This window comes from Mirounga leonina, unplaced genomic scaffold (genome assembly GCF_011800145.1).
Source record: "Mirounga leonina isolate KUSES-001 unplaced genomic scaffold, KU_Mleo_1.0 Mir_175, whole genome shotgun sequence".
In the NCBI taxonomy this organism is placed as follows: Eukaryota; Metazoa; Chordata; class Mammalia; order Carnivora; family Phocidae; genus Mirounga; species Mirounga leonina.
Genome location: NW_023270453.1, coordinates 30,837,288 through 30,860,445, shown reverse-complemented (window position 1 = coordinate 30,860,445; position 23,158 = coordinate 30,837,288). Strand labels below are relative to the sequence as shown.

Here is a 23,158-nt window from a genome sequence, read left to right as displayed (position 1 = left end):
CAATATAAAATGATTAAAATTAATTAGGGGGTCAGTAAACTGGTGGTGAGAGGGAGGAACACAACACGAGGGGAACTGAAGGCTCAGAAGACAACGTGCAGCAGAAAGCAGCAGAAATCCCGAGGGCAACGGGATTTAGAGGAGAAAAAGCAACAGGGGCCTTGAGGACGAAGACCAGAAAAGGTGGCTTCCTTCAGGCCAATAAGGTGCTCAGATCAAGAAACACAATCCCTGCCCTTCCTAGCAGGAAGCTAATTGATCTTTCCTAAAAATGCTGATTCAGGAAATGGGGTCATAGAAGAGGCCTGAGCTGCCGAAGGAACAGCTCAAAGATGAAGAGGCACACACTCAGTCCTGGGAGGGATGGAACTAGACGTGGGTAGAGGGGCCGGGGCTTTCAACCTAGGACGGAAAGGACATCGGTCGTCTGAATTTCCGAAGAGCCCACAGGTCATCCTGCTAAGCAGAGAGCCCCAGAGCCTCCTAAAGTGGTTGGCTCTGCTGCCTGGACCCCGAAAAGCTGTTCTCCATTGCCCCCCAGTCCACCCACCATCCACTCTCCACCCAGTGGCCAGCATGGCCCTCCTCTGCTCCAGAGTCCCCATCCACACAGAGTGACCGCTAACGCCGCCCCGCCCCACTCTCCCGCTGCCCCTGGCTCATTCTGCCTAAGCCATACGCAGCACCCTCCCACCCCCAAGGCCTCTGCACTGGCTGTGCCATCTGCTGGGAACTCTTCCTCCACTAAGCTCCCTTCCTCACTGCATCAGGCCTCTCCTTCAAAAGCCCCTCACCAGAAGGGCCTTCACAGACAGCAGGCCACAGAGCCCCTCAGCCACTCTCCATCTGTGCTCGTGTTCTGCTTTGTTTTCCTTCCGAGGACACAGCCTCCCCTGATAGATTTACTTGTTTGTGGTCTCTGAAATTCTCCAATAAAACGTAAGCTCCCTGTTTCCTGCTATCCCCCTTGAGCAGTGGTTTTCACCTGAGGTGGGGGGGTTGCCCACCCCCCACAAAACATCTGGCAACGTCTGGAGACACATCTGGCCCTCGAGTGGGGGAGGCCAGGGCTGCTGCTAAGCCTCCGACAGCGCCCAGCACAGCCCCCACCGCAGGGAAAGACCCAACCCAAATGTGAGCAGAGCTGAGGCCGAGGGAACCTGCCCCAGAGCCCAGAGCCGTGCCTGGCACACAGGAGGCCCCCAGTGTCTGTTGAATGAAGGTCTGAATAAGTGAACAGCCAGAGGCAGCAGGTCACCAGGCTTAGGAGCCAGGCCCACAAGGTCACAGGCGCTCCTGGCAGGGACTCACTACCATGTGAGGGGAGGCAAGCCCCTTCATCACCAAGACCCAGCTCTTGCTCGTCAGTAAGACAGGGATAACGATACACGGGCCTCGTGGGCTGCAGGGCAGAGCCGCCAAGGATGGGGGGGCGGGGAGGGGAGAACCGTAACCTGCGGAGAGCAGAGTCTGGGGCACAGAACACACCGAGTCCATCCTTATTCATGTGAGTCCCGGCGGCCCGCCTCCACTGTCCGTAATGGTTGGTGTCCAGGCTCCTCTGCTCCAAGCCCCTGTCAGAACCAGCCAGATGCAAGGGTCGTAGGTCACAGAGCGGTGGACTGCAGGACGTCTGCGCCACGTCCTGGAGGCTCAGGCACATCTGGGCATCCTGCTTGCTCCCCTCAGAAAAGCCCAACTCGTAAGCATTCCCGGATTCAGAAGCGCATGGATGCTGGCGCGATTCTCCCGAACCCCAGTGCAAGTCTGAGAACCGGAGCGCCGTGGCTGGGAGGAGCAGCAGAAGGCCATGGAAAGACCCCAGAGGCGAGGGACAACCCACCCTGAGATGGGCTACGTCTGTTCCTGTTCCCTGAGGTCTCCTTATTTCCCCTAAGCTCTGAATTCTAAATAAATCAGAAAACTCAGCAGGAGAGGTCAAATCCCACCTGGGCCATGGCATTCTCCCCACCCAGCTCTGCCCCCGACAAGCCCCCAGCACATGTACACCAGCACACGGGAGGTACCAAATACTGAGCCCCAGGAGCGGAACTGAACCTCCCTGCTACACATGTACCCCACTTCTATGGCTGCTTCCGTTTTGTGGCTTCAGGGAGAACAGGAGATGTGCCTTCTGAGAAGGACCAGGGAAAAGGGCAGCAAAAAGAAACGCAGCCCAGCTCCCAGGGAGAGGAGTCGTGGATTGGACACTCAGCCAGTTACCCAGCAGGTTCAGGTGCCATTCTTATGGGCTCTATTTTATCCAAGGTTGCCAGTGAATCTGTGAGGCAGAGACTACTGATCCCATTTTGCAGAAGAGGAAACAGAGCCTTGGGAAAGTCACCCACCCACAACGATATACCTAAAAACAACCTGGATTCGAAGTCTCTTCTCAAGGGAAGGGCTCTGTGTTGGAGAGACACCAAGTCTCTCATTGTCCATCTCCATGGGGAAGAGGTGTCCCCAACTTCCCGCCCCCATTTCCCTGCCCCTCACACACTGCTCCCCTGAGGAACGGGGACTTGTCCCGCTTAGGAGCCTGGCAGGAGGCACTGAGCATGTCCAGCCTAGTCCCTTGTGGGTTCCCTTTCTCAGGGCCCACCAGCTGCTCACCCACCCATCGGGTATGCTCAGGACCTGGCCCTGTGGGGTCTCCATCTGACCAGTGAACTCAGGGTTGACATTTTTGCAAGTCCACCAGCTCACAGCTTTAAAGCAATTTTTCCAGGCAGCTCTATTGATAAGACTACCATTCTGATCTGCATCTCTGTCTGGTGACACCTAAGCTGAGTCCTAAAGATGAACAAGCGCTCTGTAGGCCATGAGGGGGGACACAGGGCAGGGGGAGCTCCAAGCGGGAGGACCAGCAGAGACAGTATCCTGAGCACCTGAAAGCTCAGGGTGCGGGGGCCTGAGGCAGCTCGGTGCTGCTGAAAAGCAACCGGACACCCTATCAGAGGGTGAGGGGCAGACGCTCTGCCAGCCTTGTCCGTCCAGTCCGGCAGCTGTGACCTTCCAGAGGCTGAACTCCACCAAGGTTAGAGGCTGGGGGCTGGGGGGTGGCTAAGGTGGCTGGGACGAGCGGGGAAGGCAAACTCTTTACTGTGCCCCATTAGTATCTTCATGCAGGTGTATTCACATACAGAGCACCAATTTTAACAGTTATCTTTAAAGGTAACATTTAAGATCCAGGAGAGGAAATGGAGAAATCAATTAATGGCAACATAGAGTCTCTAAGGGCAGAAATAAAAGGTGAATTGGCAGAACTTAAAAATGCTATCAATGAGATCCAATCCAATCTAGATAATCTAACAGCTAGGGTAACTGAGACAGAAGAGAGAATAAGCGACATGGAAGACAATATAATAGATACAAAGGGAAAAGAGGAGGCCAGGGAAAAACAACTCAGAATCCATGAAAATAGAATCAGAGAAATAAGTGACACCATGAGGCGTTCCAATGTCAGAATAATTGGAATCCCGGAGGGAGTGGAGAGAGAGAGAGGGCTAGAAGATGTATTTGAGCAAATCATAGCTGAGAACTTCCCTAATCTGGGGAATGAAACAAACATTCGAGTCCTAGAGGCAGAGAGGACCCCTCCTAAGATCAAGGAAAACAGGCCAACACCCCGACATGTAATAGTAAAACTTGCAAATCTTAGAACCAAGGAAACCATCTTAAGGGCAGTTAGGGGGAAGAGATTCCTTACGTACAAAGGGAGGAACATCAGAATAACGTCAGACCTATCCACAGAGACCTGGCAAGCCAGAAAGGCCTGGCAAGACATATTCAGGGTACTAAATGAGAAGAACATGCAGCCAAGAATACTTTATCCAGCAAGGCTTTCATTTAGAATAGATGGAGAGATGCAGAGCTTCCATGACCAGCAGAAGTTGAAAAAATATGTGACCACTAAGCCGGACCTGCAAGAAATATTAAGGGGGGGTTCTATAAAAGGAGAAAGACCCCAAGAGTGATCTACAACAGAAATTTACAGGGACAATCTATAAAAACAATGTCTTCACAGGCAACGTGAGGACAATTAATTCATATCTTTCAATAATCACTCTCAACATGAATGGCCTTAAATGCTCCCATAAAACGGCACAGGGTTGCAGATTGGATAAAAAGACAGGACCCATCCATATGCTGTCTACAAGAGACTCATTTTGAACCTAAAGATACATCCAGACTGAAAGTAAAGGGATGGAGATCCATCTTCCATGCCAGCGGACCTCAAAAGAAAGCTGGAGTAGCAATTCTTGTATCAGACAAATTAGATTTTAAACTAAAGTCTGTAATAAGAGACACAGAAGGACACTATATCATTCTTAAAGGGTCTATCCAACAAGAAGATCTAACAACTGTAAATATCTATGCTCCCAACATGGGAGCAGCCATCTACATAAGCCAACTGTTAACCAAAATAAAGAGTCATATTGATAACAATATGTTAATTGTAGGAGACCTCAATACTCCACTCTCAGCAATGGACAGTTCATCTAAGCAGAAAATCAACAAGGAAACAAGAGCTTTGAATGATACATTGGACCAGATGGACCTCATAGATATTTACAGAACATTCCACCCTAAAACAACAGAATACTCATTCTTCTTGAGCGCACATGGAACTTTCTCCAGAATAGACCATATACTGGGTCACAAATCAGGTCTCAACCGATACCAAAAGATTGAGATTATTCCCTGCATATTCTCAGACCACAATGCTCTAAAACTGGAACTCAATCACAAGAAAAAATTTGGCAGAAATTCAAACACTTGGAAGCTAAAGACCACTCTGCTCAAGAATGTTTGGGTCAACCAAGAAATCAAAGAAGAACTTAAACAATTCATGGAAATCAATGAGAACGAAAACACATCAGTCCAAAACCTATGGGATACTGCAAAGGCAGTCCTAAGGGGGAAATACATAGCCATTCAAACCTCACTCAAAAAAATAGAAAAATCCCAAATTCACCAACTAACTCTACACCTTAAAGAACTAGAGAAAAACAACAGACGCCTAAGCCACACATTAGAAGAGAAATAATTAAAATTAGAGCAGAAATCAATGAATTAGAAACCAGAAACACAGTAGATCAGATCAACGAAACTAGAAGTTGGTTCTTTGAAAGAATTAATAAGATTGATAAACCACTGGCCAGACTTATCCAAAAGAAAAGAGAAAGGACCCAAGTTAATAAAATTATGAATGAAAAGGGGAGAGATCACGACTAACACCAAGGAAATAGAAACAATTATTAGAAATTATTATCAACAACTATATGCCAATAAACTGAGCAATCTGGATGAAATGGAGGCCTTCCTGGAAACCTATAAGCCGCCAAGACTGAAACAGGAAGAAATTAACAACCTGAATAGGCCAATAACCAGTAACGAGATTGAAACAGTGATCAAAAACCTCCCAAAAAACAAGAGTCCAGGGCCTGATGGATTCCCTGGGGAATTCTACCAAACATTCAAAGAAGAAATAATACCTATTCTACTGAAGCTGTTTCAAAAAATAGAAACAAAAGGAAAACTTCCAAACTCATTCTATGAGGCCAGCATTACCTTAATCCCCAAACCAGGCAAAGACCCCATCAAAAAGGAGAATTTCAGACCGATATCCCTGATGAATATGGATTCCAAAATCCTCAACAAAATCCTAGCTAGTAGGATCCAACAATACATTAAAAGGATCATCCATGACGACCAAGTGGGATTTATCCCCATGATGCAAGGGTGGTTCAGCATTCGCAAATCAATCAATGTGATAGAACACATTAATAAGAGGAGGGAGAAGAACCATATGGTCCTCTCAATTGATGCAGAAAAAGCATTTGACAAAATACAACATCCTTTCCTGATTAAAACTCTCCAGAGTATAGGGATAGAGGGAACATTCCTCAAGTTCATAAAATCCATCTATGAAAAACCCACAGCAAATATCATCCTCAATGGGGAAAAGCTGAGAGCTTTTCCCTTAAGATCAGGAACACGTCAAGGGTGCCCACTCTCACCACTGTTGTTCAACATAGTACTAGAAGTCCTAGCAACAGCAATCAGACAACAGAAAGAAATAAAAGGTATTCAAATTGGCAAAGAAGAAGTCAAACTGTCTCTTTTCACAGACGACATGATACTTTATGTGGAAAACCCAAAAGACTCCACCCCCAAATTGCTAGAACTCATCCAGCAATTCAGTAATGTGGCAGGATACAAAATCAATGCAGAGAAATCAGTTGCTTTCTTATACACTAACAACGCAACTGTAGAAAGAGAAATTAAAGAAACGATTCCATTTACAATAGCACCAAAAACCGTAAGATACCTCAGAATAAACCTAACCAAAGAGGTAAAGGATCTATACTCTAGGAACTACAAAACACTCATGAAAGAAATTGAAGAAGACACAAAAAGATGGAAAAATATTCCATGCTCATGGATCGGAAGAATAAACATTGTTAAAATGTCTATGCTCCCCAGAGCAATCTATACCTTCAGTGCCATCCCGATCAAAATTCCAATGACATATTTCAAAGTGCTGGAACAAACAATCCTAAAATTTGTATGGAATCAGAAAAGACCCCGAATCGCCAAGGAGATGTTGAAAAAGAAAAACAAAGCTGGGGGTATCACGTTGCCCGATTTCAAGCTATATTACAAAGCAGTGATCACCAAGACAGCATGGTACTGGCACAAAAACAGACATACAGACCAATGGAACAGAATAGAGAACCCAGATATGGACCCTCAACTCTATGGTCAAATAATCTTTGACAAATCAGGAAAACACATGCAATGGAAAAAAGACAGTCTCTTCAATAAATGGTGCTGGGACAATTGGACAGCCACATGCAGAAGAATGAAACTCGACCATTCTCTAACACCACTCACAAAGATAAACTCAAAGTGGATGAAAGACCTCGATGTGAGACAGGAATCCATCAAAATCCTAGAGGAGAACATAGGCAGTAACCTCTTTGACATCGGCCACAGCAACTTCTTTCAAGATACATCTCCAAAAGCTAGTGAAACAAAAGCGAAAATGAACTTTTGGGACTTCATCAAGATAAAAAGCTTCTGCACAGCAAAGGAAATAGTCAACAAAACAAAGAGGCAACCCACAGAATGGGAGAAGATATTTGCAAATGACACTACAGATAAAGGGCTGGTATCCAAAATCTATAAAGAACTTCTCAAACTCAACACCAAAAAACAAATAATCAAGTCAAAAAGTGGGCAGAAGAGATGAACAGACACTTCTCTGAAGAAGACATACAAATGGCTAACAGACACATGAAAAAATGTTCATCATCATTAGCCATCAGGGAAATCCAAATCAAAACCACACTGAGATACCACCTTACACCAGTTAGAATGGCCAAAATGGACAGGGAAAGAAACAACAAATGTTGGAGAGGTTGTGGAGAAAGGGGAACCCTCTTACACTGTTGGTGGGAATGCAAGTTGGTACAGCCACTTTGGAAAACAGTGTGGAGGTTCCTCAAAAATTTAAAAATAGAGCTACCCTATGACCCAGCAATTGCACTACTGGGTATTTACCCCAAAGACACAGATGTGGTGAAAAGAAGGGCCATATGCACCCCAATGTTCATATCAGCAATGTCCGCAATAGCCAAACTGTGGAAAGAGCCGAGATGCCCTTCAACAGATGAATGGATAAAGAAGATGTGGTCCATATATACAATGGAATATTACTCAGCCATCAGAAAAGATGAATACCCAACTTTTACATCAACATGGATGGGACTGGAGGAGATTATGCTAAGCGAAATAAGTCAAGCAGAGAAAGTCCATTATCATATGGTTTCACTTATTTGTGGAACATAAGGAATAACATGGAGGGCATTAGGAGAAGGAGGGGAAAAATGCGGAGGGGGAATTGGAGGGAGAGATGAACGATGAGAGACTATGGACTCTGAGAAACAAACAGGGTTTTAGAGGGGAGGGGGGAGGGGGGATTGGTTAGCCCGGTGATGGGTATTAAGGAGGGCACGTACTGCATGGAGCACTGGGTGTTATACGAAAACAATGGATCGTGGATCACTACATCAAAAACTAATGATGTATTGTATGGTGACTAACATAATATAATAAAAATAAGAAAAAAATTTTTAAAATGTCTATTTGTCTGTAAAAAAAAAAAAAAAAAAGATCCAGGAGAGGAGGGGCAAGAGGTGGAGCCAGAACCAAAACAAAAGTACCCCTCCCCGTGACTCCTCAGACCCTCTCACAGGTGGGTGCTCGCCCCCTTTTAGTACGTGAGCCTGGGGTGTCCCCTGGGCCTGGGGTGTCCCCTGGGCCCCCACTGCTCCGGTGACCCGCCACCTCTACCCCGAATTCAAACCCGGTAAGTGCCTCCCTGATGCAGCTCTACAAACGTGAGCTGCCTCAGCTCTGCGCTGGCACAGTTCGAACAGAGCTGCTCTCTCGAACAAGTCTGACTGGTGCTTCATCCCCTGAGCAAGGAGCCTGCTCTGAATCAGCTCGGAACTACAACACACCGTTACATAAGCCACTGCCAGGCCCAGCCGAGAGCCCACTAAGAGGCTCAAGACCAAAACCCATTCCTGGCTGAGGGGTCAACGAACCCCCACCCCTGAACGTCTGTAAGCAAATTAGGAGACTGCGTTGTTAAGGGGGTGGCAGGAACAAGAGAGACCTCAGGCTAGAAGGAGGAAATCCCAAAAGCGGGGGGAAATCACGTTTGGCTCAAAAGGACCAGGAGCACAGACACGATACTGAGACCCAGAGAGTTCACGGCAGTTCATGGCAGCCCATGGGTACGGTCAAGGGAAAGCCTCCCTGGGAGTGACCCCAGCCGAAAGTAGGGGGTCGCCCCGAAAGACAGGCTCCTGGAAATGCGCTGGGCCCCCTCAATCACAGCCTTCCTGGATGGAGGGCACGCAGCGAGTCCCCCCGGCCGGGCCAGTCACCTCCCCTCTCTGCAAAATGGGCCAACAGCCACCCTACGGTTACAGGACTGCTGTGAAGAGTGAGTGCACGTGGCAAGAGCGGACCCAGGACTGGGCCGCATCCCATCACTTCCTCAAGGGCCTCCTGCCAGGGGGAAGAGCCCCTCCAGACCTACAGGGTGTCCTGCAGCATTGAGCAGGGCTCGGAGGTGGGGCTCGAGGACTCCTTGCTCAGAAGCCTTTGCACACGGCTGCCCTCTCCCTGGCGTGCCCTCCCCTCCTCATCAAGGCTGCCTCAACCCCGCCCCCCACCCCTGCCCCTCAACCCTCCCCTCCTCTGGCCGCCTGGACGGCAGCCCCATCCCTAGAAGCAGCCCAGAAACAGCCACGTATGTCAGTGCGCGCAGCACCCCGCACTGGGGTGGAGGCCCCTCGATCCGAAACTCTGATTAGGATTGCCCGCTCCAGGGGGACTCACTGCAGGTGCCCATAGGCAACAAAGAATACAACATGCCCACGTGACCCAACTGCCTGCCTTTCCCTCATGCAACCATTCTTCTTTTGCTTCTGGGTTTTCTCACCGTGGTTACTTCGAAGAGATTCTGAACTTCCCGTGGGCAGAGGCCACAGAACAAGAACGCACATATGCTGAACGCACTGCCATAAGTACTTTATGTTAACCCCTCACAACAACCCAGGGTGCTGGTACTCTTATAACCTGCACTTTCATGATGGGGAAACTGAGGCACAGAGCTTCAGCGTGGCAGAGCTGGATCTCCTTCACCTTTGACTCCTCAGCACCTAGAACAGTGCCCGGCGTGTGAGAGATGCTCAGTAAATGTTTGTGGACTGAATAAACAAATCAACAGAGAAGTGAGGCATGCCTAAATTCCATCTGGAACATTCTAACTACCAAGACAATGACTGAAGGTCTAGCAGATAACATTCAGCAAGAAGTTTCCCCTTTAAAGAAACTCGCCCAACTCAAGTTGGCCGTTATCAACTAGATTCACTCCTTGTGCTTAAGGGGGCAAGGGAGAAGAGGGGCAAGGGCCCCCCACTCCCTTCCTCAAACCGAATCATCCAAACCCGGGCCAAGCAATCAGCCGGCCGTGGGGCCTTGCCACCTCCTCTGAATCATTACTACAGCACCCTTCAAGCTGCAGAATGTTTGGAATTGTGTTGCCAGGCAATGAGCCAGACCTCCTCACTAGTACTGAGACTCCCTTCCAATAATAGCTGGGACAAAAAAGGACCCGCTCAGCAAGGCCTATTGACAACCAAGGATGTTTTTCTTGCCCTCTGCCCTGGCTCGGTATCAAAAGTGAGGAGAAATCAAAAGGAAACAATCACATTGATTATCTGGGCTTACCTCTCTCTACTCCCTATCACTCCCCACCCGACCCCCACCCCCACCCCCCAAAAAAGGAAAAAAAGGCAATGATTAGGATTGCATTGATGAATAAAACTCCACGGATAATTAATTCCATCTCGTGAAAAGCAATGACAAAGGAGAAATATTTTCTAATTAGCTTATATTCCTTTTTTTTTTTTAAGATTTTATTTATTTATTTGAGAGAGAGAGTGAGAGAGAGAGAGCACAAGAGGGGGGAGCGGGAGAGGGAGAAGCAGACTCCCTGCCGAGCAGGGAGCCCGATGCGGGACTCGATCCCGGGACTCCAGGATCATGACCTGAGCCGAAGGTAGTCGCTCAACCAACTGAGCCACCCAGGCGCCCTTTATATTCCTTTTTCAAAACAGGACCGGACACCTGTACCTCCTCAGAAAGCCACTGGCAATGTACAACTCTAGTTAACTCATGGCAGATACAATGTTCTGTGCATGCTCAGTGCTCTTCAACTAGAAAAGACTGTTGTTCCCGCTGCCGTCCCCATCCCCACCTCACAGTTAAAATAGGGCACAAGTGCTGGACATCCAAACTGAGACAGCAACAACCCACAGCTGCAAGAGGAAAACGCGGGCGAGCAAGGCAGAGAAAGAGCCGGAGCGCCCCCTGGTGGCCGCGGGGCTGCCCTTCCTGCACTGCGCAGGAAGAAAGGCTGAGCCACTTGCTTGCAACTTGCAGCTCCCCGATGATCATATAGTCAAAGAATTCAATTCAGGAGTAGAAACTCATTTTTTACAGAGGGAGTGAAGGCAATGTACGGCTGACATGAATACCAATACGTATCGACTGAAGGAATTCTCAGTAAGTTTAGCCCCAAAGGGCTGCACGTGCTGAATGTGAATGTCTCTACAGTTATCATGACGATCCGGCTATCACTTACTTGGGTGCATTCCACAGGTGCTTATTCTTATGCACCTACAGCCCCCCTAAATCACCTTCACCACAGTGATGGAATGAAGCCGCTCCCAAAGACACACCCAAGAACAAATGCTCTCTGGGACTGATCATTTCGTTGGGGTTCATTTCGGGTTCCTTCTTCTCTTAAGTTTCATTCCCTGAGGCATGCAGGAGGCAAGTGGTTAAAAAAAGAAAAAGGTCTAAAACAAAACATGGTCCCTGGAAAGCAGCCCGACTGCCTCCCTCTCCTATCGTGGACTTTCTCACCCTCGGCACTACTGACATCTGGGGATCATTCTCTGCTGTGGGGCCGTCCTGTGCACAGTGGGATGTTAGCAGCACCACGGCCACTACCCAGTAGATGCCAGCAGCATCCCCACACCAGTGTGATCCCCCAAAATGTCTCCAGATGGTGCCCAATGTCCTCTAGGGGTTGAAAGCACCCCTCATTGAGAACCACCGTCCTATCTGACCCTCATTTCCATTCTTACAGCCTCACAGAAAGAGGGTACACGTTGATCTCCTCTAAACTAGGAAAAATTAAGGAGTAAAAGCCAGGTAAAGGGAACTGTCGGGGCCTGTGCAGCAGGGAGGGTGTCAGTGAAACAGGAAATCGGGTCTATCCATTTGCAGCTCAACAAGAAGGCCCAGGGACTGCCTTCGGGATGATTAGCCAGCAATGTAATCTTCGAGGAATGGTAATAATAATAGCACGTACAATATGCCAGGCGCTCTCCGGAATATGTTTTTCCAAATCTTCTTACCGACGTATGATTTACATAAAGTGTCTTCAGTGTTTTTCATGTATTAAATCATTTCATTCTCACAACCCTTTTAGATGAGTACTATTATTCGCCCCATTTTACAGATGAGAATACTAAGGCACAGACAGGCCACATAACTTGCCCAAGCTCCCAGTGCTCATCTGTGGAGGGATGTGGGTAAGAAGATAGCGAGCCTACCCGACAGGAAGATCAGAACAGAAGAGCCACAGTAAGGATAAACACCACCACACTTACTAGGGGGGCTGCGGACACTACGTGCAATTATCGCAAACTGAGCACCTACGTGGTCCTTACTTTTCCAAGGTCTGGAAAAAGCAAAGGAATTCTCCCCCGGGAAAATCCACGTATGAGCACAAACACACAAATAGAATTTTGCACACGATCGCAAGGGCTTCTGCAGTCTCTGAAACTCGCTGCGGGCTCCCAGTGAAGCACCAGACACAAGATGCTCTAGGCTCCACGCTAGACACCGCAGATACCTCGTCAAGAATCCTGTAAGCAGGGAATACTTCATTTCCTCTCGGGGATTGGGAAACCGAGTTCAGAGAAGGTAAAGCATTTGCCCAAGGTCACAGAGCTCTTGAATAGCAGCACTACGGTCTGCCTGACCCCAGTGTTCTTTCCACCCCAAAAGGCGGCCTTCTCAACTCAATTCACCTGCGACCACCCACACCAGAATACTATAAAAATAAAGGATGCGTAAAGGATTTATACGTCTAATCTTCTAGCAGCTCCGGTGAGAGAAACTTGGCAGTGACCGTGTAGATAAGAGCTGCTGCCCACTCAGAATTAAAACCCAAAGGTGGCATTTGCCTTTCACAGAGCTTAATTCACCTTTCCCAACTCTGTAAGACAGCATCTCTTCCAAGCAGTCCACAGGCGTCCGGGCACTCATACAAATCCCACCCTGCCTCTCTCCAAACCACCATGCCTCCTGCATCAGCCAACACCTGGCCTGGAGTAGGAAAAGTTACGGGCCAAATGTCAGCATCAGTAGGTTTATGCTTACTAGCTTCCCGAGCCAAAGGTCACTCAAAGTCAGCTCAACAGTAACACGTTCACAGAGCAGACCGTCAGCACGGAGAGAAGGAAGAGGCCTGCCTGTGACAGCAGAGCAATGAGCCTGACCAGGCGAGACACGAGAAACCTCCAGACTGCAACGACTTGGCTCTTTCACGGTCGCCAAGGAGAATGTAGGGATCCTGACCCCTTTCCCAGAACAGATGGTCAGAGGTGCCAGGAATCCTGGAGTGCAGCCTCCTCCACTTTACAGTTGGGGAAACTGAGGCACAGAGCGACTGAGGGACCCACTGCCATCAGAGCTGGTATCAGCACCAGGTTTTGCTGATTCCCAAGCTAGTGCTCCTTCTGCTAGCACCGGCGTGCCTCCCTGGTGAGGGGCAGGTGGAAGATCTCTCACTCCCCTGCCCCCATGCAGAACTCAGAGCCCTGGGCAGGGAACACAGTGCAGACCAAGCCAGAGATACAGCGGTGACCGGGGGACTGGCTTTCGGGTCATTCCTGCAGAACACTTTTTTTTTTTTTTTTAAGATTTTATTTATTTGACAGAGAGAGAAAGGGAACACAAACAGGGGGAGTGGGAGAGGGAGAAGTAGGCTCCCCGCCGAGCAGGGCCCGATGCGGGGCTCGATCCCAGGACCCTGGGATCATGACCCGAGCCGAAGGCAGACGCTTAACGAACTGAGCCACCCAGGTGCCCCTGCAGAATACTTTTAAGAGTTTTCAGGCTTGGGATGCCTGGGTGGCTCAGTCGGTTAAGCGTCTGCCTTCAGCTCGGGTCATGATCCCAGGGTCCTGGGATCGAGCCCCGCATCGGGCCCTGCTCGGCGGGGAGCCTACTTCTCCCTCTGCCTGCTGCTCCCCCTGCTTGTGCTCACACGTGCTCACTCTCTCTCACACAAATAAATAAAACCTTTAAAAAAAATAAAAGTTTTCAGGCTTATTAGAACTCGAATCAACATCGGTTCGTTCCTTCACCTCCTCAACTGAGGTTTCTTGAGCCACAACGCCATGGCAGGCAGGATTTTAGGCACTGGGATGCAGGCAATGAATGAGCAGGCAAAGCACCCATCCTCAAGGAGCTCACATCCCAGTGGGGACATGGAAAATGGACAGTATATTCAGGTCAGGAACGTTTTGAAAACCTGGAGGAACAGAGCGGGTGGCGCAGGCAAGCTCTTTTGGATGTGTGGTCAGGGGAGGGAAGCCTCTTCAAGGAGGGACATCTCCGCAGACCTGAATACTTCCCTCTGAGGGCAGATCATTCCAGAAGCCGGGGGCTTCCAGAAACAGCAAGGAGGGAGAGAGGAAGGAAACCGCAGCTCCACCACATCCTGGCCCGCGGACCTTCCGCAGCCTCCCTCGGCCTATTTCCTCCAACTGGACGACAAGGCCAACACACCCACATTGCAGGGATGCTGTGACAATTGAGCGACAACACGAATACAAACTTGGGTCACAAGAGGCAACACAATGGAGGAGATAAGCGTATTATTAATCTCTTCCAGGCACTCCTTGAAGGAAACTGGAATTGCCCCAGAGACAGGTCTGAACTCGTGAGTGGATCTGCTACCTGATGATGGGCTGGCCAAGAACCAGGATGGAAATGTCAGGGACCGGGGTCCACAGTCCTAGGGGTTTGGGCTCTAATTGGGGTTTAGGGCTTGAACCCTTGGGGCTACTCAATGGGCTCCGAACTGACCGCCCCCAGAAGGTCTCCAGAAGTAAGCGTCTTCACTTTACACGTGAGGAAAAGGGGCCCAGAGAGTCTGGGGGCAGAAAAAAGAAAGAGAAAGGGAAACCTAGCCAGCAAGCCCTGGAGCCAGGGCCAGACCCCAGGATGGTGGCACCAGGTCACCGCCCACAGAACGGTCTTCCCCCTGCTCTCCTGCAGCACTCAGCACACCCCTGCATTATGGGTGTGAGGGCACCGCCGGGGGACTGCTGACAATTGAAGGAGTGGGGACACCCACGTCAACTCAGGAGTCCCCAGCCTGTGAGGCACAGGGGAGGCCTTCAGGAACCACCGAGCAAGCAAGGGCCGCCGGGGACTTACAGGAAGGACTGGAGGGCATGCTCCTGAGGACACTTGAGGTAGCAGACAAGCTGCACGACCTGCCATATGCAAGAGCAAGTGGCAACGGCTCCAGCACTCCAACTTAAGACCCTCCCCCGGCTTCCCACTGCTCGTGGGACTCAATCCAACGGACGGCCCTCTCCAGCATCCTCCGGCTCGGCTCTCCCCCCTGCCCAGCCACCCTTCCACCGGCACTGCCCACCGCCCACACTACACAGTCCCTTCACCCCTCACCCTCAGCTCTGCCGCCGCCTGAGACCGACCTCTCTTAATAACACCCCGACACAGCCCCCTCCATGCCCCACCTTCCTAGCCCTTGCAATGTGCAAGTGAACGAAGTTCATGTGTCCGTTCATGTCGCCACTGTCTGTCCTCCCCTCGGGCCTGGGAACTCCTCGGGGCAGGCTCTTGGCTTCTTTGCTGCCTGACATACCGGCCAAGGTTAGCACACGGCTGGGGGTCCTGTCAGCCTGTCCTCTTGGCCCGTCCCCAAGCCACGCAGCCAGCACCGGGAGCTGCAAATAGTGCTCTGTGCCCCATCCCCATCTGGTCTCCACATCAGGCAGAGCAGCCAATGGGAGGGCGGGAGACCCCAAAACAAAGGATACAAGCAGCACACGCAGAGGGGAGGGGTTACAAATGTTAAACAAAGGCCTGGAGAGGGGGTGTCCCTCCAGGGAGTGTACAGCCACCCAGCCTCTGAGTGCCATTTTTCCAGCTCTTAAAGTAGCAAATGCATTACAATGTTAGCAACTGGACACCTGGGTGGCTCAGTGGTTAAGCGTCTGCCTTCGGCTCAGGTCATGATCTCAGGGTCCTGGGATCAAGCCCTGCATCGGCCTCCCTGCTCAGAGGGGAGTCTGCTCCTCCCTCTGCCCCTCCCTCATCTCGTGCACGCGCCCTCTCAAATAAATAAAATCTTTTAAAAATTTTAAAAAATAAAATGTTGGCGACTATGGTCAGTGAAGGGTAAGGAAAGAAGCAGCTGTCATCCTACTGGCAACACGGTCACTCCGAAGACGAGACGGCTACTGAGAATAAGCCCATGAATACGGGACTCACCTCTGGCCCGCTCACCCTGCACCCCACAGAATTTACCACAAAGGAACACAGAGCAGAAAAAAAATAATGTACTCCAAGCCTGGCGCTGATTCTCCTTTTTCCTTACACTGAGTGAAGAAACTCAGCAAAAACAAACAAACGTGGCTGGTGCACCCCCTTGCCCCAAAATCATCTAGTAAACTGGACTATTACACAGTCATTCAGCAGGATGACCGGGGAGATGAAGAGGGGGAAAATGCTAGCAAATAATGCTGAGAAAGCAGAATGCAAATATTAGCAGGTTGGTAATAGGCACTATTTCCGGACGCTCAGCTCTGACGCAGATACTCTTCTCAGCAAATGATGGGTGCTCAGGGCATCCCGGTGTTTGGGTACGGAAACAGGCCCTGAGAGGTTGGAGAACCCTGGGGAAGCCTGGGGAAGCCTGGGGAACCGGGCGGCCGGCTTCAGGGCATGCCCTCCAGGCCGGGACAGCACAGGCGGGCTGCAGTCCCCCCGGCCCCAGACGGCCCTGCACACGCCGAACACAGACACACACTCACCCGCCCAAATGGCAAGTGCCCGGAGCTCCAAACTGGGCTCCAAACTGTCTTTACTACTCGCTAAGTGACTAATTCTTCCGAACAGGCTTGGTGTGTTCTTAAGTACCAGAGGGCCTCGTAGAAAGAGCAGGAATGTGAGCCGGGCCACGCCGTCCTCTTGTGGGCACTTCGTGACAACAAGAATATACACCCAAAAGGCCCAGGACAATACCCTGTGCCACTTCAGAGGCACCCAGGAGGGGAAGGCTGCTTGGCAGAGGACTTGTCGGTCATGGCCAAGCACCGAGGATGAGCGCCGAGGCGGCCCCCAGTACCCATGATGAAATGGAGCCAGGGAAGGCACCTGGCAGGGTGCAAGGGAAGGTTCCCTGCGTCACAGAGAAGAGTTGGGGCTCCTCTGCCAGGCTCCACAGGGTTTTTGAGAGTCAAGCATCTCCCAGGTCAAAGCCCATGTGCTTCACGTGCTGGGATGGAATTCTCAATCTGGAGTTGGACAGCTCTTTGGGCACCGTTCTTGGGACACCCCAAGACTGAATGAATTCCCCCCTCCCCAGCCAAAATTCACATGTGAAGCTCTAAACTTCAATGGGACTGTATTTGGAGGTAGGACCTTTAAGGAGATAATTAAGGTTAAATGAGGTCCTAAGGGTGGGGCCCTAATTTGGAAGGGCTGGGGTCCTCACAAGCAGAGGAAGAGACACCAGGAATGCAGAGGCAGACAGAAAAGGCCATCTGCAAGCCAAGGACAGCCGTCTCGCCAGAACACTGAGGTCACCTGGACCTCCAGCCTCCGGAACTACGAGAGACTGTTGCTCCAGCCGCCCGGCCTGTGGTGCCTTGTCAGAGCCACCCCAGCTGGCACCCTGGACCCCCAGACAGGCTCGCTCTTCTTATTTCTCTGGGATGTCACAGGGGCAGAGACAGGATGAGGGGGACACACATCAAAACACCTTCCACCCAAAATTTCTAAGAATCCAGGTCTCTCATAGGGAACACACACAGGTGACACAGTGCTGTGTCCAGAAGGCTCGCTGAAATCGCCACCGCCCCCTGCCCCAGGAAGCACACCACCACCCCCCACAAAGTCCATCGATACGAAGTATCAAGCAAGGGTCAAGACGGGGGTGTGGTGACACATCTCGAGATTCAAGTCATAAACTCTGGGTAGGTCCCTACTTGCCAAAGATACCAAATAATAAAAGTGGACTGACATTTCTGGAAGATCGTATGAGTAAAGACAAGACAAACAGCCGACATCTTGGCCAGCAGCACGACAACGGACGACCATAGTGCCGATGCCCAAGCAGGGCCAGCTGCTTCCGCGGGCAGAGCCACAGAGCCGCCGACAAAGCGGACCGCACTCAGCAGGGAGGGAGAGGCCTCACCCCCAGGAGCAGGAAGCCCGCCTGGAAGCGCACCACGGCATACCCACTGGGGTGCACGAGGTGTCTGCACCCGGACAAGCGGCGAGGCCTGGTGCTCAAGCCCGCAGTCTCCGGGGGCTGTTCTTTACAAGACACACAAAGTAAGGCAGACACACCTCAGAGCCAGAATAAAGTCTCAGCCCTCTACACGAGGTGGAACCCACTCAGAGAGAGACACTGCAGAGGAGAAAGACGAGGCGTGAAGGAGCAGGGACTCAGACCAGGGGCTTCTGTCCCTTCTCAGTCCCTCTGGTTTCTTCCAGGAAAAAGATCTGGGTTTCGCACTAGCATATCCCCAAGCCCCTCGTGCTGCTGCTTAGTCGCCTCTCCTTACAACAATGGGAGGGGGTCTCAGACAGAAGCTGGGCCAGGCAGGGACACCCAGGCGGACTCAATACTGGTTCCTCTCCAGCGTCTTTATTTTCAGTTACCTGCCATTTCCGTCAACTAACAGAGGCTCCCCACTCACTGTACTCAGGCGAAGTTCCCTTTTTCAGTAAAGGCATTCAGGTTTTCTTAGGTGTACCCTTTAAAAATATACACACACATTACAGGGTAAGCACTAGTACAGCGGTAAATAAATAACGGAACTTTGGAAGCCAGTGACTGCAGTGTTCTCCTAGCCCGGGTGCCCCATGCGTATAGACGCACAGATATCCGCTCGGCTGAACTCCAGCCTGAGGAGCGCCGTGATGAACTGCACGCTTCCACTACACGGAGACAGACTGGTCGTTCCCACTGCGCCCACCCTACAGAGTCCGCTCACTTCCTTCTTCATTCCCAACTCAAAGAATGCCAGTTGGCTCCCAAACTCCGCTCTTGGGGGGGCTCGGCTCCCTAGCAGCCAAGGGAGGCCATGGGACTGATGCTGGCCACATCGATGGGATACCATGTGCGCCTTCTAGGACGGGGCCTCATGACTGGGGGAGGGGGTCACCTGTTCTGTACCACAGACCCACTCTGCAGGCCAGTGAAGCCCATGGGCCTCTTCTCAGAAAAAGAGTTTAAAATACATAAGACACACAAGACTACAAAGGAAACGGATTATGTTGAAAAAGAACCCTCAAAATGTAAAAAAATAAAAGTGACATCGGAATATGTACAATTCCTTATTATTGCATTGAAAACTATTTTCCAGCACAAACAACATTCTGAGATGTTGTTCATTTCAGGCGCCTGTGACTTCCACCAGGGACAAAGTCACCCATTTTGCTAACACTGCTATGGTTTCTACAGTTTGTTGCTACTTTCATAATTGAAAGAAATGTAAATTTCAGGAACAGGCTAGAGAAAAAAGTAGTAATTTCTTTCCCTATGCACGTTCAGACCCTGAATCCTACCTATGGAAATGGAGGAAGTCTCTCCTTTGCTCCCTCCTCCTTCTTGCTACCTGGGATAAGAATGGGATGGCTGGAGCTAAAACAGCCATTTTGGACCACGAGGCAAGATGGAAGGAGTCTCAGTCTCTGATAAACATGGAGCCACATACCAGCCCCAGCCTGTCTACCTCTGGAAAGAGAGCTACAGTTGGTTTATTCTTTATCATATAAAGCCCCATGAACCTAATCTTGTTATATCTCTAATACTTTTTCTCAGTAATAAGGTTAGAAACCATTTGAACCTGATCTTTATGAACCTTCATTATTCTTTGAGAGATACACTCTTCCTTCCTCACAAAAATGATCCCTCCAGAGCTACAAAGGAAATCCAACTAGCACAGTTCCTCTGTAGCTGACGACCTTCCAGGAGGCAAACCCCCAAACCTGGAACAACAGAAGTTTCCCTCTAGCTCAGTGTTGCTCCATCTCTGAAGCATGTCCTTTACAGTGTGCACACACCCAAGCATCACGCATTAACTGCAGCTCAGGAAGCTTAGAAGCGCACACCACACTTCAATTCCATGACCAGGTACACACACACCTGACTTTACCCCGCATTCTGTGAAGTCCGCAGTCACATAGGACCAAGTCCAAAGACACTCCACTGATGTGCAGGCCCGAGGGTCACCAGTATGGGCAGAGGACATTCAGAAAGTACTTACTAATTGTCATCGACTCTGGCACGGAGGCAGAAGGTAACAGGCTGCTCAGAGGGCTTCCCTGGCCAGGAGGACTGGCTTCCACACTGGGAGAAGGCAGACAGAAGAAAGTTACAATCGGCCACTCAAAATACACAACCTCACTATTCAAAAACCAAGCAGGTGCTAAGTGTACTCAGGTGCATCTGCTAGAAGCCCAGGAGGCAGCCCTTCGAAATCACAGGCAACCCTCATCATGTGCAGATTCCCTACTTGCAAGTTTGCCTTCTTGCCGAAGTCTATGTGTGTCCCCAAAAATCCATACTCAGTATTTGTCTAAAATAAACAGCAAAAAGGACTCTGCGTCCTGGAGGGACCTGGTGACCCCAGTCCTCCCTGACAGTGTACGAACTGTGTAGGAACCTATAGGCACGGTCAGTGTCAGAGAGCAGGGCCCTATCCGTAACATCAAGTATGCTCGGGGTCATCAGTGACGCCCACCCTAGACCTAAGGCTGAAAATGCAGATGGGGTCTATCCCTACTCACTGAAGTTTGGACCAAATTAAAAGCACGAAGAGAGAAAAACAACTGGAAGAGTAACGAGGATCCTGGTGGTACTGGGGAGACTTCAGTGTCTATCTGAGCTCTGCCACCCAACATCCAGTGACTTTGAGCAACTCAGTTTCCCTTTGAGAGACTTTTATTTGAAAAGCAGAAAACCGATATGGCACTTACGACCATATACCAGACTAAGCACTTCTCAAATATATGAGAGCTAAGTGGTTCAGATATTATATAATATTCAAGTCTTGCATTACTGTGATCAAATGCTAAAATCAAGCATAATGGGAGAGGAGGCACCCAGGTATGGCCCCCAAACCATAAAAGTAAAGGTGGTTTGCAAATGAAGTTTGCCAAACACCGTCTCTCACACCCTTGGCAACTTCACATTCCATGATGTAAGCTAAACCGGAACATAAATGTGAAATAAGGCCTTGACCTTGAATCCCGGCAGGTGCACCCCATCTTTAAAAGAGAATAAAATGCACAGTTGTGACCAGGACAACTCAATCCCAAAGGCAATTTGGCTCTGGAATACTAACCTGTACCGGGGGCCGGGCTCCGGGAGAACGTGGTCCTCTGGTCCTGTCCCGTTCTCCAGGCTTCCAAGGGGGGCATCTGTGCATAGAGAGCAGTCGCAGAAAGAAAGTCACCTGTCTGTTTTCATTTCATGTTCTCCATGAGGCAAGGACACAGCGCAGACGCGGGCTCATCTGCTCATCTGCTACATCAGTCGGCTTACAAGTGTTTCCTCACCTGCATAATAGATTTTAATCTGCTACTTGTTTCATTTTTTTGGCCATCATCTCAGATTTGGCATCAGTCACTGATAGGAGGCCCCATCCTCCTACTTAACCTTTTTGACCTTGAGCCACTTGGAATTGTGCATGAAGTCCGTATTAGGCCAGCCTTAGGATCAGGGAATAATAATCAGCTTTCTGATAGACAAAACCCCTCTCGCTGTAGTGGCTTAGGACAGACACAAGGGGGCAGCATAGTCTCATCGTCGATAACGTCTGTCTGCATCAAAACCAAGTGCCCTACCGCTTTCTAGAAAGCCGCCTCCCCGCGCGGGCTGTGTGTGGGAAAGGCATTCAAAAGAAGGGAGACCACAGATAATCTCTAGAGGCACTAAGGATTTTCATAAATGTACTAGCTGCCGTTCAGGTCTCTTTCCAGAAAAGAGCGCGACCACCCTTGGGCTGGACGGTGCCACGAAGGCCGGTATCAGCCAGGGTAACACGTGCCCTTTGGAGACACTCCCGGCTTCTCAAGGCCGACTGCAGAACCAGGCCCGGATGGGGGATGCATCTCTGGGGCCCTCAGCTCCGCGGCTGCCTCCCTGCCATCCCTCCTGTTTTCGCCTGAGTTTCCTCCTGCTTGAGATTCCCCAGCTCTTAAGGGGCTGTACTCAGGGAATCCTAAAGAGAATTTTCTCTTTTTTTCACTGTTTTTCAATACTGCTGTCCCCACCAAGCTATTCCACTCGCCCCCCCCCTTTTTTTTTTAAGAAGTTCGAAAGGGAAACAGCAAGTGTCTTCCCCCTCGGCCTCCCCTGCCTCCCTCCGAGTGTTGTGGTTAGTTTCCGAGTGCAGGCCCTGCCTCCAACGTTAATTGAGCGCGAAGCTGCCTAGCCTCTTTGTGACTCGGCTTCCTCAACTATGAATGGGTAACACCAGTGCCTGCCCTGCGACATTTTAGTAATACCGACCGCATGACTGAACTCACGGTTTAACACACGTGCTTCAGCGGGAACAGTCACTGCGTGCTAAGCACAACTTGCTCTACAACCCAGCCCGCCTACCACAGCCCCCACCATCATCACACGCACGCACACGCACGCACACGCACGCACGCACACACCACCCCATCGTCTTTTCTCTGATTCCTTTGTGAAGGTATCTCTTGCATGGCGGCTCAGACGCCCCTGTCCCCCTCGGCAAACCCAACAAGGTCCTGGCCCCACCTCTGGCTGGGACCTCAATCCTGCATCCTCGTCCACGGGGTTCGCCGCCTGCCTGAAAGCTCCACTGGGACACCCTGCAGGGCCCACCACCTGATCACAACCGAGCAAAGCACTCCCTTCTGTCACCCCGTCCACGGGACCGCCACCTCCCTCCGGGTCCCCCAGACCGGCCGGTTCTACTTCATTATCGGCCACTCCTTGTCCGTGGTCGTGTCCACTGCCACCCTAGTGGTGAGGCTCCATACCTTCTAGGGGTCTCCCGCAGGGGGTCCCCGCAGTTCTGTCTCACCCTTGTTAATCCAACTCACAGCTATTGGATTCCTCTCCCTGAAGCGAAAACGGGGACTCCAACATGCACAGCAGAAATCCACAGCTGGAGGAAAGGCCATGGTCACCCACCAGCATTCCAGATCCCAGGCCTACTCGGCCCCAGTGATGTCCCACCATCACACACCC

The 23,158-nt window shown here is 50.5% G+C and overlaps 1 protein-coding gene across 1 annotated transcript in view; it reads right to left on the bottom strand.

Annotated features, from left to right (window-relative positions):
- The window catches only part of SNX29 (sorting nexin 29), a 497,051-nt gene that overhangs the window by 410,183 nt on the left and 63,710 nt on the right, over positions 1 to 23,158 (bottom strand). Inside the window, exons 9-10 of the mRNA XM_035022295.1 lie at positions 21,279 to 21,354; positions 20,199 to 20,281 (exon numbers count right to left, since the gene is read on the bottom strand). Of these exons, the coding sequence (XP_034878186.1) occupies positions 20,199 to 20,281; positions 21,279 to 21,354 (159 nt within the window). The remainder of the gene's footprint in view (positions 1 to 20,198; positions 20,282 to 21,278; positions 21,355 to 23,158) is intronic.